The sequence below is a fragment of the Penicillium riverlandense genome (assembly GCF_028828495.1).
Source record: "Penicillium riverlandense strain IBT 135883 chromosome Unknown utg000006l_segment0_segment0, whole genome shotgun sequence".
Classification (NCBI taxonomy): domain Eukaryota; kingdom Fungi; phylum Ascomycota; class Eurotiomycetes; order Eurotiales; family Aspergillaceae; genus Penicillium; species Penicillium riverlandense.
The window spans coordinates 2569891-2586120 of record NW_026643197.1 but is presented as its reverse complement, the minus strand read 5'-3'; the positions used below and the strand labels follow the sequence as shown (position 1 = coordinate 2586120).

Genomic DNA, 16230 nt, shown 5'->3' with positions numbered 1-16230 from the left:
ATCGGTCTATCCTTGTTGCTGTTCAAAACAGTACAATGTGTGAGGAACGGCCTGAAACGAAGGGGTGGAGTGAAAGGGTTTACTCGGCGCTTAGACAAAACCAAGGCCAGGGTTCGACTGAATGCGCCAGTGTCAGGGGCATTGATTTGCTTAACATGCTGAAACCTCGTCGGTGGCTTGGTAGCGAGATTGCCTTTGTCGCCGCGAAGGAGCAAGGCGCTAACATTCTCCATGATTTGAGCTACAGGGATCAACAATCGCGGTTCCGTTCCCGGGTCCGAGAGGATAGCATCAGAAGGCGAAGCGGATGTGGGGCTGATGGAACTCCCTAGCCAATAATTAACAGACCCACGGTCGTGAACAGTCCGACCAATATATCAAACCAAACCTACTTGACACAAAGTTTTCACACTCATATCACCTGACATGTTTTGCTTTTCCGCTGGATCCTGGTTCAGTAAACTTTATTAATTACACAATGAGCGGTTCAGTTCGTGAGAGATTCAGACAAAACCAGTCAACTGCACATTCCAAAAAAGCGTTCTGCCACGGAGTCTGCGGCTAAGCATTTAGATACACTGATCGATAGTACCCGCGATTCAGTCTTGAAGCTACTCATTCACAGGACTTGAAGTCAACCGTCCAATGCAATGCGAGGCGTGTCTGCTTCAGCGGCTATTGTAAGTTGAACTTGACTAGGATCAGTTCGATACTAACCTGTCTGTTGTAGGCTGTTGAGTGGACATTACTTGGCGTCTGCCTGGCGTTGATCCTTGCTCGTCTTTATCTTCGGCTACATCTGCAGCATAAAAAGCTGATCCTCAGTGATTATCTTATCTGCCTTGCATGGCTCAGCGGCACAGCGGAAGCCGCACTCGACATTGAATTGAAGAAGCTTGGATGGCTCGACTCAGGTTCTACCTGGTCTAACTTTGTTGATAACACAAACAACCTTAGGTTGACGGAAAAGGCGAGAACATGAAGTTCCTATCCCAAAGTGTGCCGCTAATCCTTTAATAGATAGCATACGCCAGCTGGTTTCCATTTTTGACCACACAGTATCTCAACAAGGCCGCACTTCTCTCTTTCTTTTTCAATATCTTCCCATCTATTCTACGACCGTTCTTCTTTTCGCTCTGTACAGTCACAATCTACACCGCGCTATCATATATTGTATCTATAGTATGCGTGATTCTAATTTGTGTCCCGAGTCAGACGAATGGGTACGTCAAATATCTACTGAACTTGCTATTAATCACCCACCGTTAACAAAGGTCAGGTTTCATCTCGCTTCTTGTGAAACGCGGAGTTCTCTAATCATCTGGATCACGACCTGGGCTCTCCACTTTACATCTGACTTGGCGATTTTTATTTTACCTTTTTTTGTTTTACATATTCTGCGCCTTGACTGGAAGAAAAAGCTGGGCTTATACATCACGTTTGGATTTGCGATATTGAGCATAGGCGCTTGCCTTGCTCGATTTTTGATTGTTGTGTTGACATTCCCCAATGTGCCCATCACAAACATCGAAATTCTGTGTGCTATTGATTCCTACACTGGCCTGATTGTTGCTTGTATTCCCTCTTTGCGACCATATGTTAATCTGAAACAGGCAAATTCGTACCAGAGGCCACTCAGGGATAGTTCCTGCGTGCAGAGCATTACTGAAGGGTCCGTGGAATCAATTTCCTGAGTCTCCATTCGGTCCAAAAAATACATGCTATAGGAAATCTTTCCACATGGTCTTGATTCACGGGAAATACCTCCCAGTGATATACCTGCATGAGCCTGCAAGAAATGGAGCTTCCCTAGAGGAGGTTCTTGAGCCACTCCTTCAATTTCTTCCCTTGCTCTGTCTCCATCTTAGATCCTACGTACAAGTTGAACACGGGGGCAACGTGGGCCTCCCGCTCTCCGATAAATAACTCCACCGAAGGGAAGCCAATCTTTTGCAGTCAGTTTCGTCGTGTTCTGGACATGATAGGAAATGAGAAGGTGCGGTACCTCGACTTTCTGTACAAAATCTTCAATCATAGACCTCATAATCTCGTTACCACCTCCCAGCACTAGTATATGCTTAGTCTGGAGATTTTCGAACCAAGTCGAGGGGGCAAGGGAGGCATCAGTGTAGTAGTCTCTGCTGGTGTCGCCGAGATATGCACTTGACCACGGACCCGCAACTTGCGTTGTGATCAGGTCCCCAATGTTGTTAGATACCCCAGTAGGACTCGCCTCAAGAGATGTCCAGGGCGAAATCAGTACGACGCCCGCTAGTGGCTCATCCAGTTTCAGCTCAGGGATGGCAGGATGGGGATGAGACAGGTGCGACAGCACGCCGACTGCCAGGTTTCCTCCTGCCGAATCTCCGCCCACCAGCACGTCAGCTGGGCCGCGGTGTGTTCGACTCACAATATGTCGCAAGGCCTCGGTTGCCTGAACCAGTTGTTGCGGGTACCGTGCGTGTGGCGCCAGGGTGTAGGAGAGGACGAAAACTGCGAGGTCATAGCCAGAGGTGCGAGCGGACCAGATAAGCCCTTCAAAGAACTTGAAATAGCCCATGTTGGCCGGTAGGCAGAAGCCTCCTCCTGGATTTGGGTTCGCATCAGTGTTGTGAAAAGATGGGATGAATTTCAAAATTTCGATATATACATACCGTGATACCAAACCAACACTTTCTTCGCATGCGGATCTCCGAGCCAGTGACCCTTAGCACCACCGCCTAAATCCACCGTCCTGGGAGTCAGTCGCGCGGATCGAACATACTGTAGGTACATAGCCTCCGTGGACGGAGAGACTAATCTGTCTCAGTTCAGCACCTTACCAACCAAGCCCGATAGGAGAGTGCTTACTGTAGCTGAAGCGGGGACAGGCGAGTCGTCGCTTTCCGCAAGATGGCATAGCCGATGTGAAGGTGGAGGCTCGGTGCCCCCTTCTTACCTCGAACGAGACCGGTAAAGGACGACAGAAAGCCCACAGCCAGGATTGAGACTAGAGCTGGGAGCAAATCGAGCTTCTGCACGAATGACAGCCGCGTCACGGAGGAAGCAGGATCTACTGCTGCCTTAGACATCTTGCTCTTTGGTTCTTCCAATCAAATGTAACGTTGGAGCTAAAGAAGGGGAGCACTTTCTTGGTCTTATAATGAAAATGGGGACTCATTCACGGCACATTAACCAAGTGTATTATTAGAATGGAAAACCAATGGCCGAAATACCTATCCTTAGAAATGAATAACTAACTCTGCAATTTTACACAAGGGTATATTAACGGGGGCCACTAGTCGGCATCCAAAGCCGATCACACCCTGATTCGCAAAGTGAGGACGGTTCCGCCAGCGGTTCCGCCAGCGGTTCCACTCCAATCCCGCAACAGTAGCGCATTGTCCGCGAGCAGTGCCTCATCGCTGTTATCTTAGCCCTTAGCGGACCAGAGAGATCCGGTACGCGGCAGCGAATCGATTGATTGCGAATGAAATATTCGGTGGAAATTTTGGTTCATGGGGCCCCAGATCAGGAGTGCGCTGGCAGCCATGGTGTCCTTGGACCTCGATCCATTTGTGAGGAGCCATTATTTATTCGCAGAGAAGGAATGCTCATTGTTTGTTCCGCTAAATTTCTACAAGAGCTTTTGTGCATATGATTGGTAATAGAACAGCCCCACAAGCCTTACACTAAAAAAGAGAAAAGAATACCCACTAATACCATTTTCCCAACTAGAATAAGCTCAATCCAAGCTACATTCAAGTCCCGGTCATGTTGAGTCGCGGATTAGAAGGTCAGAAATTCATCTTCTGGTACATCGGGAACTCCAATCATGCGGGGGTTATATTCCACCTGCGACGGAGCGACGAACTGCGGCATACATTTTGAGGCTTCAGATCCGCTCTCAGTCTCTGGCTGTATGGTACGATTCTCACTCGGAAACGCTGTCTCGGGCATCATGCCACGTAGGAATGAACGCTCCTCAGCGGTCGTCAAAATATTGTCTAGCAAATTGCTGCAGCTCTGCATGGATGGTGTCGAAGCAGGGAGTTGGAGCCACGGCATTGCCCGGGCCCAGTATTCCCGTTCGTGAGGTCGATAGCCAAAGGCTTGTCGTTTGCTCAGGATAGGTGGCGTGGACCAAGATTCCAGCTGAGGTGAAGACGTGGTAGAATCGCGAAGTACGGCTCGGCTCCTTTGTTCTAGGTTCTCCGTTAGTTGAGGGTGCGGCAACAAGAGCTGGAGATCGATACCACCAAGTGCGATGACGGGCTCTTTCTTCGATAACGGGAGTGTAACTGGCCGCTTAGGCGTGAAGCTCGATGGATCGGAACGAACGGGTTTCTCAACGCCCCCGCGAGAGACTCTCCGAGGGTCCATTGTGCGTCTCTCCCGAAGAGTTGGGAAGGGGACGGGCCAGGTTGGCCTAGCGTGTTATATCGGGGTTGCGGGTGTGGTGTATTCGTACTGCGTGACTTCAGCAGATCAAGTGAACACTCATCCGTGAGGTTTCGCGTGTCGGATCCAGAAAGCTGCTAGACTGAGAAACATTGACTGCCTAAGAGGATTCCGGTATACCCCGTGCTGTTGGGTTCAAAATGTGACAGACGAGCAAGTGATTCACTCGTTTGGCGGAGTAAAAGGGCAGGATACCAATGCGTGGAAAAAGTCTCGGGCAGATGGAGAAGGTTTCGCTGAGGCTTCGATGAAATACATAAGATTGGGACCCGATAGACCAGATGGGGCGTAAGTTCTGCATATCCACTTAGCAACGCGGAAGAATCGCCCGACATGGGAGCCGCTGCGGCTCCGAAGGGCGGACCCGGCTGACTGGCTGCAGTGCGGGGAAGGTGGAGACCTGATAACCGTAAGCAGCTTAGAGCGAAGCTTGTCTACTCTAGCTGTAGATAAGAGTCTAATGCAGGATGGTACGTATAACTGCCGGCCCTACATACCCAGCTCGGTCGGAAACAACTAGAGACTGATTTCCCTTCATTTCTACCCTCATCAACCGCAGCCGAGTGTGCACCATGCCATACCACTTTAAAAAAACCCACGACCCGGAAGGCCCTGCCGAGGCAGAGTTACAGTCCCCAGACGTCGCCTCCGTGGAGCTTATGTTTCCAGATAGGGGCTACAAAGCCTGGCTCACTGTGGTTGGTGGTCTGCTGGCACAAATCTCAAGTATCGGATTTTTGAGCGCGTTTTCTGTTTTCCAAAGCTACTATAGCCAGGTAACACTGCCCAACTCGAGCTCCAGTGCTATCTCCTGGATCGGTAGCCTGCAAATATTTGGTTGTTTCTTCCTGGGGCTATGGGCCGGGATTCTGTCTGATAAACGAGGGCCCAAGTGGCCCCTTGCCCTGGGCACATTTTTCATGGTCTTCGGAACAATGATGGCGTCGATTTCATCTTCCTATTATCAATTCGTCCTCTCACAAGGGATCTGCAGCGGCATCGGATTCGGACTGGTGTTCACCCCAGCCCTTGCTGTCCAATCCCAATGGTTTTTGAAGAAACGTGGATTCGTTGTTGGCTTGGTCATGTCCGGCCAAAACATCGGCGGTGAGCGAAAGTTCCCGGGTCAGGTCCAGTGGGGGATCGCCCACAAAAGATCGCTGCTGACTTGAGTACCCATTCCGGCAGGTGTCATCTGGCCAGTCCTCGTGGATCGGCTCATCAGCACTTATGGGTTGTCACTGGGGTGGACGCTGCGCACCATTGGCTTCATGCAGTTGATCCTCATGGTGGCCGCCACATTGATGGTTCACCCACGGTTTCCTGAGATCCCACGAGAACCGATTCCTGTGAAGCGATTCCTGACCGACAAACGGACCGCCCTATTTACTTTCGCCACATTCATCTTTTTCTTTGGGATCTACATTCCTTATGTGTGTACCAGGACCCTCGATCAAATCTCTCGTACGCTGTACTGACAGGTCCCGCCATGAAGTTCTACATCACTCCCTACGCTATGCAGTGGGGGGCATCCTTCAACATGGCGTTCTATATGTCGTCAATCTTGAACACTGGCGCTTTTTTCGGTTGCTACGCTTTCGGTGTTGCATCGGATCACGGGCTTGGCCCCTTCAATGGACTTACACTGGTGGCCTTCGGCTGTGCCGTGACGGCATTTAGCTGGATTAGTGCCAGGAATAATGCAGGAATTATTGTGTGGAGTGTGTTTTACGGGTTTCTCTCCGGCGCCCTCCAAGCCCTTTTCTCGCCGTGCATTTCTCACTTGGCACCAGAGCCAGGACTGATCGGTACATGGAATGGTAAGCCTAATCTATTTACGTTTTCTAAACATTCCCGAAGGTCGACTGTGTCATAACAGTATATAAATAGGACTCTGCATCAGCATGATTTCGTTCGCTGTTCTCGGCATGGGCCCAATCGCCGGAAAGTTACTTGATAACACGGGTAACACCAACTACCTCCCCATGCAATTGTTTACGGGAATATGCTTGATTGTTGCTAGTGTTTTGTACTTGGCTGCCCGCCTTCTCATTTCTCGAAAGGCCGTGGTTTGACCGAATTAGCAAGTTGATCCCTCTCCGGCCAGCTCTACAACTATGTCTAAAAACTACGAGCTCTCATCAGATAAATAATTAGCCCATAGCGTCATGGAAGGTGTTAGGATGCCTCCAAAAGGGCTTTGCTTCCCCCACAGAGCTTAACCCTGAAGACCTATGGATGAGGCCCTGAACGATTTCTAGTATGTTGTCTTAGGAGACTGTTTACTAGACCAAAAAATGAAACTTACTGAAAGACTCAACATGCATGCCCAGATTACATATTCCCGCCACTCTCATTTGGCTCTCAGCTATTAGAGTCCTCAAAAAATGCAGTGTATGTGCTTGATGTGTGCGAGTAAGGTCTGGTGGCTTGTTTCAAAGCCAAGGTCCTGCTGCCTTGGTTGCCCAGAATGCAAGGCCGGTAAAATCTCGTAGAAATCTGGGGTCAAACTCCATCGCCTCTTGGCGCGTGTACTATAATTATTCAGTGCTCAAAGGGGTAAAACCTAAGTTGAAAACCGTAGCTACTGATGATCAAACGAGAACCCGTACGCGAAATACTGATTGAAATTTCAACTGAATGAGCACATTAAACAGACTAGCGTATACGGCAGCCGCTAGAGTGTAAAGCCTTCCACTACGTTCCTTCGTTCCATCGCATGGTATGTTGTTATTGTTAAAGTTCTTTATAGTATGGCAACAGTGCTAAGGTGGTTAGCAAGAATTGCCTACTCCACTGTATCTATTTTTTCATGTTCATGGATCGTCTCATTACCACAGATTGGACCTTTCCCATTTGAACTAGAACTCTCCTCCGAAATCTCAGACCCATGACGCTGGTGTTGCCCATTGCCGCCATCAGAGGATGCATGAAAATCCGGCATCCGGCCAGTTACCACATTATCAATGGACTGAGTTGATAGACTACGGTGGTGACTCGGCCGGAAGTATTGACCTGAATCGGACACCGGAGTCTGCGGTAAATTGGGCGAAATGGAGGAACCTCGCGCCATACTGAATACCGAAGTCCTATTGCTATTGGAAGAGGAGACATTGAATTGGGTCGGGAGTTCGATGGGCGAGGAATCTTTTGGTGTTAGCATCGCATGTGGATGATGTATACTACTTGCGGGGAAAATAGACAAAGAATATAGCGGCATACCGTGCATCTCGTGGACTCTACCTCCTATGTCGTGCATCTCGTGGACTATACCTCCTCCTGATTCCACCGAGTAGGGAGACACCGACCTCTCGATCGACGTCTGCATTGTTTGCGCGCCTGTGGATATCTCCTGACCGGTGGATGTAGAGTGGGGACCAGCCATATGCGCGATCCGGCCAGCCCCGTACATGGACGTAAGAGGTTCCTGGACAACTTCGTCTTTCTCAAGCTGGCGGCGCTGGCGATGTCTGCGAAAGATCCAATAGGCGGCGATGATCAATCCAACGACGAGTAGACCGCAGAGCACGCCGATCACAGCTGCAGCCCAGGTCGGGAAGCCTTGGTGATGCTTTGTGGTGCTGCCGCTAGAAGCCGTGTTGTAGGGCCAGTAGGTTGCGATGGTTTTGGTGTATTTCGTATTGAAGATACCTTCTAGAGAGGAGTTGGTCCATGATGATGGAGCTGTGGTGGTTGCACCTCCCGAAGAGCTATAGATACTATTAGTTGTGATGATCTGTTCTGTTGTTGGTTGGATACTTACTTTCCACCTATTTGAGCTGATAAGAGATCTGGCACTTTATAGTCGCCCCACTGCAAGGGGTCATAGGCATCCTGGAAACTGAGGTTGTTGAGGTTGAAGTTAACCATGACACCCCCCTCTAGGCAGTGCGTTGAATCGATACGATAGCCTCCAATGGCGAGCATTTGGTCTGGATAAACCTTGATGCATCTGTGTCCAGTCCGGCCGTGTGTGTTCGTCCCATTGTACACCTTGATCCACGTAAAAGAAGGCAATGACAAGATATACGCGTCGTCATATGGATTTGAGTTTGCATTGAGACCATTGTATCCTCCGTAAATATAGATATTGTGTGATGAGCCGTCTGCTGCGCTAGCAAGCACAGAGCAAAACTCGGTCAACTGCGGCGGTGTATCGCCCGTCGTCTTCTGGAGATACCAAGTCTTAGTATTGACATCGTAGACCGAGACCGTCTCCATGAAAATCGGGCTCAGATCTTTGTTGAGCGCCTCCTGGGATGAATTCAAACTTTCAAAGAGTCCAGCAGGGTCGACCACGCCCCCGATGGCTACCAGGACTCCAGCCTCAGACACTGGGACCCAAACAATCTCAGCGTTGGCACGGCCTTTGATATAGCTCGGCAGCGTATCGTTGTTCCATGTCTCGGAGCGCATCACTGACATGTTCACCGTAATTAATGTGTCCGCCGTTGTGTTGGCCAGATAAGGAGGATATGTGAAGGAGCCCCAGTCCGGGGCATGCATTCCACTAAAGTAGAAGCCCAGATTCTCGCTCGGTGCCGATGCCCCAGCTCCGTTGGTGATATATGTTGTCACGTTGTCTGGTAAGTCTTCCGTCCACCACATTGGCTCCCAGTCTTGAATAGTCGCACCATACTGATAGGCTTCATAACCAAGCACAGCATCGTCAGGAAGTTTCTCGTCATCACTAGCGGGAATCGCGGCCCCCCTATGATGGTTTATTGTAATTTAGTATTTGCTGTGCGCATGGTTGAACATTGAATGGTACGAACCCATAAAGGTAGAACTCATCGTCGTTGGCAAACATCGCGCCGTCAATGTAGGTTGGGTCTATGTTACTTCCGGCACCACCGGCAATGGACATCAGGTTGAGTACATTCGAGAAATTCGAACTAGTATTGAACGAAGTCGAAAGATTGAAAGTATAGACGGAGCCGTCAAAACTTCCTGTTGCGGTTGGTTAGCTTTGTATATCTTCCAAGTTTGTCGGGCTCGTTCAATATGGTCTTTACCATCAGACGTGTCACTGGTGCAATTGTCCGAGTATATTCTGGAATTGTCAGCACTAACTGTACGTGTTCTATTCATTTTAGGTCTTTCCATACTGCGCATACCATAAGTATCCTCCATCTATGTAAATCGTATCGCGAATGACGTTGGCTGTCACTGTCAGTACAAAACTCCACCGCGACCGCAAGAAATGAGCTCTTACCACGCACTGATTGCCAGTTACATATCGAGTAGCCGACCTGTGTCTGATACACACCACATGTTCCCACTGCGCGATCTATTACAAGCACCAACAGCGTCAGAAATGTTCCTAAGAGAAACATTTTTCGACCGATAGAGTCGCAGCCGCTCTCTTCGCCGTCCAGATTCTCACAACAATCTCCAAATGGGATTCGCGTGATGAAAAAAGGCGGAATCCAATCCTCACATCGCCAAAGCTCTAAGGCGGCCTAATGACTATCATATGGATGAGTGATGGCCGCTACTATCGCATGAATAGAGCAAGTAGAGGGAACGGGGCGGAGTAACCGAATCCTAGTTAGCGATGCGGCTGAGTTTCCCACCTCTTTGATGCCCGATAAGTCCCCGCCATAGCGGGCCCTGTGCACAACGAGGCGACCATTTAAAAGAAACAAATCATGCACGGTCTCCTAGGTGCATCGGAGCTGAGCCGGTTTGATTTTTACCATGAACGGCAATAGCCAAAAACATCTCTAGGTTTTCCATAGTTCGGGATTATATGCGTTCTACACATCGCTAGTGCCCAGTAGCGGGCAAGAGCAATACGAGGTCTGAATCATCCTGTTGGAAGATGCTACTGATCAGTGGAGGGTTACATGAACTAACAGCTGTTCGCATCGCTGAATTGGCTAATATGCATCCACAGCTGCAGGCCTGTCAGGCGTGACAGCGGGCCTTAAAATCCTCATCCTGTCTTTGTGCTCGAACTCGGTTAGGTCGATTTCTTTATCAGCGGTGGATTAGTAGGTCATAACAACATAAACAGCCTCGCACAGCTAAGGAACTAGAGGACCGTGCGCATATGCCCTGGAGCTTTTTCTTTTCCCTTTCCTACCGTCGTGAGCGGATTCTCTTCTTTGTTGTGGTTTAAGAGACATCTAAAGCTTGCAGACCATCTCCTCGAGAAGAAGTCGCGAAGATGAGGTCCTCAGTCGCTTGGTTGTCGCTGTTTGCGACATCTGCTTTTACTCTGTCAACAATAACGAACAGCAATGACGTCCCTGCGACCGTCCCCACTCTGGCAGCAATTACCAAATTGATGGAGCCCAGAGACACATTAAGTAGTACTGATCTGGGTATAACGATCACCATTGGGGTTACGATTTGGGTTGGTGAAGGCGAAGTTGTTACATGTACGGTCACAGATACTACAACCGACACCACGACCGACATCATCACCGATACTGTCACAGCAAGTGCGGCGACAGTTACTGTAACAGATACTATCACCAACACGGCGACTGAGACTATCACCATAGGTACCACCACTTCTGGACAAGATACGACGACGACGCAATCACAAACACAGAGCCAGATCGTCCCCGTCACTGTATGTTCAAGTCTCGTCACCAATCCGAGCTACACACCCACCACCCAGTTGCCCGACGACTATACCTGGGGCTGTCCACCTGGATACCTCTGCAAACCCCCTCATACAGGCGACCGTGCGGGCTGCAATGTTGAAGCTGGTCTTCCCGCTGATACTTACATTTGTTCACCCGACTACTGCATTGAGGCTCCGGTTCCAATATTCAACGATGATACTCACTACAATGTCTCCAGTAATTACTACAACCTAGACCCTATGGACTTTGGTCTGAGCTACGATATCCTTGAATGTGCTGAAGAGTCTACAACGGGTACCAGCAAGCGCGAATTGCCCCCACGCCATGGTAGAATTGAACAGCTCATGGATCATTCCCTTGGTCGACTGACCAAGCGGGTGGACACGGGTTATATACCCAGTGCGTGCTATTACGATTGCAATATCGTTGGTATCGTCGCCGAAAGAACTGGAAAGCAGTCTTTATTGTGCGCTGTCGGGTCTACATTCCTGCTGGACTTGGGTTATTGTGAGGAATGCATCAGCAGCGCGGCAACTTCGTCCGCCTCGGCTGTATACTCATCTACATTGCTGCCCACATTTGCCCAGTGGTTGAACTTTTGCTCTGATCAGACGACTTCCTCGAGCACCTCGGCAGCGACAACTACCACCGAGGTAACTACTACTAGCGCTGAGTCAACGACAACTACCACCATTAAGTCGACTACTCCTAGCACTACGACAACTGCGAGCACTGAGACTAGTACTACGACAACTGCGAGCACTGAGACCAGCACCACCACTCAAAATCCGCAGACAACAAGTTCAGCACAAACAACCACTATGTCAACAGAGTCAACTACAACAGCTGGACAAAGTACAACTTCCGTATCTGCCTCAACAGTGACAGTACCCGAATCAACGACGATTATCTCCGGGTCAACCGTGACAGTCCCCGGTTCCACGGTGATAGTGTCTGGAACGCATACCATAGGCACTGTTTCTATAAGTACCTCTGACTCAACAGTGACAGTACCCGAATCAACGACGATTATCTCTGGGTCAACCGTTATTGTCCCCGGTTCCACGGTGATAGAGTCTGGAACGCATACCATAGGCACTGTTTCTATAAGTACCTCTGATTCAACAGTGACAATACCCGAATCAACGACGATTATCTCCGGGTCAACCGTGACAGTCCCCGGTTCCACGGTGATAGTGTCTGGAACGCATACCATAGGCGCTGTTTCTATAAGTACCTCTGCCTCTGGAAGTCGGACTGGTTCAGCTACTTCGCCTGCTTCTAGTGTTCCCTACAGTGCAGCATCGCGGGCGAGGGACGTTCCTCATATAGGCTTGCTGGGTCTTTTGTTGGCTCTTGGGTGGATTAATCTTTAATTTTATATGAGGTTATGGCGGGAAATGCACGAACGAGATATAGACTACATAGGTTGCGAGAGCACTATGTGGGAGAATAATCTGTACGGTGTCGTTCGGGAACGTGCTCTTCCAGAGGCCGGTCAGCCTCCTCACAGCGCCACCTGCGTTGAGAGGCCAAATAGCCCCAATCCCAAGAGTTGAAAGTGGAGGTCACAAGGCCTCAGCCGTAGTTTGCAACAAAAAAGAAGAAGGTGGCGGGTGGGTAGCAGACGGGGAATCCGGTTGGGCAGGTGAATTTGCAGCAGCGCGGTATTAAGTGCGAGATAGAGAGGATGAAGGGGAGGAAAGAAATAAAATGGGAGGTCGAATAGGGCGAGGTCGGGTCTTCTATGTCTTACGTGACGGTGTATTGGAGAGCTAAACCGAAAACAGCAAAACTAATCGCATATAGTAATTCACATGGCCTCCTTTTATAGGATAAATTCAGGTTAAATTTTGTCCTCTAGCAGGAAATGTGTGAATAACACCGGTGGATATTTGGCCCTCCAAAATACGTCACAAAGATATTACAATTCCATTAAAGTCTCGCACGGAATATATAATGTTACGTAGGAAGATACGTTACAACAGAAAGTGAATTTTACGGCGTTCCTCAATTTTTGGGGCCAGCAAATTATGGATATGCGCTAAGGCCTTGGCAGTGGGGCCATAAAAGAGTTAATGTGTGTGTTTTGGTCAAGCCGATTTCGAGAATGACTTCAATTGCAAATCCAAGAATAGTCTCTTCGGTATCGTACTCCATTTAGAGGTGCGACTTGGGCTCCTCTCCGTCCCCAAGCAGATGAGCGATCTCATTATGGGGCACACCAACACGACCAAGAGCCTTATAGAAGGCTTGGGGCTCAAAACAGTCCTCGGGAGCAAAGACGCCGCTAAGTTTGGAACAGTCCCCTAGTGCCAGAAGCATAAACGCGGCACAAGCGCCTCCCGTGATCGAAGCCATATTCTTAAATAGCACGGAGCCCTCACCAGACAAGCTCGTGCGCTTCATCTGAACGACCGGCATGCCATTGCGAGTACCGGTGACTCGAACAGTTAGGCCAGCGCAGTACGGTCCGATCTTCCCACGAGCAGAGTCGAGGAGGAAGCTGAGGACATCTCCAGTGGTGCATTCACCAGTCCTGATTTGTTCAAGCATTCCATAGATAGCGTGGCGCCACGGTCCAAGGGCTCCGGCGGTGTGGGCAATGATCTGCCACAGCTCGTTGAGAGAGATCTCGCCACCACGGAGGTACCCACTGGCCTCGCCCAGAGCGGCCTGCCACCCCTCGGTGGGGTTAGGATTGTTAATCAGATTCAGCAGAAAACCAACGGCATCGTCAAGGGTGATCTGTTGCCGCCGCACAGCATTACCAAGGCCACGGGCAATGCCATTAAACGGTGCGGGGTGCAGTCCACCGAGGCAGCGAATGCGGTGGGCGTTGGGAAAGAGACGGGGGAGGGTCACAGGCTCCGGGTGGGCAGTCTCGTGTAGGAGCGTCTCTCCCTGGTCACCATACATCGGCGCATGGCCGGTCTCTACCCACGATTCGTTGACGGTGGCCTTTCCATTAGCCCAGGTAAGGCAGGGGCCGGCGGCAATGTGCATCAGGTGCTCCAGGACAGCCTTGCCAATTCCTGGTCGCTCATCACCAACTAGCCAGCATACATCAATCGTATCCACCTTATCAATTCCTTTGGCAGCATCGACAGCCATGACATTCGTCACGCCGGGAGACGCACCACAGCCAATAAAGCACGGCACGCCGGCGGCCTTTGCCTTCTCGTGCAAGGCGAGCGCTGCAGTCGTGCTTTCCACATCATCATCGAAGTCGAGGTAAGGAACTTTGTTCTCAAGGCAAGCTGTAAGAACGGGTTCGCTAGTCTTGGAATAAGGACCGGCGCCGAGGACGACGAGGGACGCGCCCTTGGTGGCGGCGAGCAGGGCAGGACGATCATAGAGATCCAGCTTCAGGGTATTTGCCCGTCCAGCAGGAAGTTTAGATGCCAGCTGCTCAATGGTAGCCACATTAATATCGGCGAGGACGAGCGAGATGTCCGTTGCGGCCGCAAAGCGATCGATGGCAATACGACACATCTCTCCAGCTGCGCCGATGAAAACGACCCGCTTGGGGCTGGAGAAAAAGCTAGCCATAGCGAAAAATGATGCGTATTGGTGACTTATTTGATAAACTTGACTTGGGGAGGTGGAGGTGTTTAAAAATGACCATCAGACGAGATGCCTGCAACACTCCCTTTATATAATCCTGCTCTTGAAGTAGTAACGGTTTTCCACTATCACTACTTCCCAAAGATACCGGCGGACCCTCCCATTCGGATCATAATTCGCGCATCCAGCTATAATGTTCGAAACTACCGCTGTGCCCTCTGGCATGCACCCTTCCGCGTATGGGGTACATCTGGGGAAACACAGAAGCAGCGGTTCCGGGTCGGCGGCTCCGCCGTCCACAACGCCACCCACAGACTGTCCAATTCTGCGACTCCGAAAGAGCCATAATGTGGGTACTAATATTATCAAAATGCGTCTTGATATGGATTGTGCCTATCTCATGACTTGATTTGGGACCACTAACTCAGTCGGTCATACCCCGAGGCTGAAGTGGAGATGGATCGCTTCCGCATAACCCGGAATTGAACTACTGCATTTTGGAAGAACACCATGAGATCGGAGGCACATGGAGTCTGTTTCGATACCCTGGTAAGTTGGAGTCTACACAATTTTGCCTTCAACAAGCCTCGACTGATTTTGCGAGCCTTAGGCATCCCATCGGACTCCGATATATTCACCTTCGGGTTCGCATAGCGAACCTTATTCAGCTCAAATCAGGTGACGAGCTGCGCCCCATTATTATTGTCACAGCTACCGGCCTGAAGCTGTGCATTGCCGGCGGTATTAAGATTTTTGTGGATGGTTTGCAGTATCACATTGGCAAACACTCCTGTGGAAGTTTGCGATGATGGATAACCTGCAATGCTTTGTTTGCGTTCAGATATACCGACGCCAGCTGGACTCTCGGTCCCGACACCACTGCCAAATTGGCATGCCGGTTGTTCAAGAAGAGACCACGCTACGATGGTGGTGCCCCGAGTGGGGGCCGAGGAAAAGAAGCACGTCAAGAAATTGCCGTTCCTAAACTTGAAGGCTACCTATGTCCGAGAAGCACAGAATGTCCTGCCAAACGTGGGTGACCGCTCTGTCTGGAAACCAAGATCCTACTGTTGGAAGGACCTTACGGTCGCGGTGTACGGGAGTCTCCAGAAAGGCTTGGAGTGGATAACATGAGCGTGGCAATTGCTTTCTGGGAGATAATCTATAGGTAGATTCGGCCGCTCACTCTGTCCCGCGCTTGGAGTAGAGCCACCGAAAACCCCTTCTTGCTCAGGCCGCGGGCCGCGGTGATCCCAACCATCCCGGCTCCAATGACGGCGACGTCAAAAATCTCCGTGGTGTCTTCTTTGCGGTATGGCAAAGTCAATGTAGCAATTCGGCCTGGAAAATATGATCGATGAGAAATGGCCTACTGAACAATTGGCATTCCGAGGAACTCTGAGGTTATCCAAATTCGACTCAGCGCGGCAGCTTCGTTGTAACAAGGCGAACTGCCATGTTAACCATGCCTATTGCCAGAATAGATATATTTTGCATACGTAAGGTCCACAGCCTCCTCCACTGTTTCAGGCCACTTGATAGGGGCATTTCAGATTTGTGGGAAAGGATCAGACCGTGTAGCGATGGGCTTCGAACCCAATCTGCTCAGTAATTTGTTATTCAC

At 50.1% G+C, this 16230-nt stretch overlaps 7 protein-coding genes across 7 annotated transcripts; 3 read left to right on the top strand and 4 right to left on the bottom strand.

Annotated features, from left to right (window-relative positions):
* Nucleotides 1-650: 650 nt before the first annotated feature.
* On the top strand, nt 651-982 carry N7474_007241 (uncharacterized protein; the record flags this gene model as incomplete). The annotated part of the gene is made up of 2 exons (XM_057198651.1): nt 651-680; nt 731-982. The coding sequence occupies 2 exons, from the start codon at nt 651-653 to the stop codon at nt 980-982; spliced, it is 282 nt and encodes a 93-aa protein (XP_057052091.1).
* An 827-nt stretch (nt 983-1809) lies between these two features.
* On the bottom strand, nt 1810-3071 carry N7474_007240 (alpha/beta hydrolase; the record flags this gene model as incomplete). Its single annotated transcript, XM_057198650.1, has 4 exons — nt 1810-1947; nt 2006-2586; nt 2655-2800; nt 2851-3071. The coding sequence occupies 4 exons, from the start codon at nt 3069-3071 to the stop codon at nt 1810-1812; spliced, it is 1086 nt and encodes a 361-aa protein (XP_057052090.1).
* Nucleotides 3072-3768: 697 nt separating this feature from the next.
* N7474_007239 (uncharacterized protein) lies at nt 3769-4362 on the bottom strand (the record flags this gene model as incomplete). Its single annotated transcript, XM_057198649.1, has 1 exon — nt 3769-4362. One exon carries the CDS (start codon nt 4360-4362, stop codon nt 3769-3771), a length of 594 nt encoding a protein of 197 aa, XP_057052089.1.
* A 650-nt stretch (nt 4363-5012) lies between these two features.
* On the top strand, nt 5013-6515 carry N7474_007238 (uncharacterized protein; the record flags this gene model as incomplete). The annotated part of the gene is made up of 4 exons (XM_057198648.1): nt 5013-5547; nt 5629-5877; nt 5922-6260; nt 6331-6515. 4 exons carry the CDS (start codon nt 5013-5015, stop codon nt 6513-6515), a joined length of 1308 nt encoding a protein of 435 aa, XP_057052088.1.
* A 713-nt stretch (nt 6516-7228) lies between these two features.
* N7474_007237 (uncharacterized protein) lies at nt 7229-9573 on the bottom strand (the record flags this gene model as incomplete). The annotated part of the gene is made up of 5 exons (XM_057198647.1): nt 7229-7587; nt 7663-8150; nt 8204-9151; nt 9216-9390; nt 9558-9573. 5 exons carry the CDS (start codon nt 9571-9573, stop codon nt 7229-7231), a joined length of 1986 nt encoding a protein of 661 aa, XP_057052087.1.
* A 1039-nt stretch (nt 9574-10612) lies between these two features.
* On the top strand, nt 10613-12415 carry N7474_007236 (uncharacterized protein; the record flags this gene model as incomplete). The annotated part of the gene is made up of 1 exon (XM_057198646.1): nt 10613-12415. One exon carries the CDS (start codon nt 10613-10615, stop codon nt 12413-12415), a length of 1803 nt encoding a protein of 600 aa, XP_057052086.1.
* Nucleotides 12416-13199: 784 nt separating this feature from the next.
* N7474_007235 (saccharopine dehydrogenase family protein) lies at nt 13200-14591 on the bottom strand (the record flags this gene model as incomplete). The annotated part of the gene is made up of 1 exon (XM_057198645.1): nt 13200-14591. The coding sequence occupies one exon, from the start codon at nt 14589-14591 to the stop codon at nt 13200-13202; it is 1392 nt and encodes a 463-aa protein (XP_057052085.1).
* Between the last annotated feature and the right edge of the window lie 1639 nt (nt 14592-16230).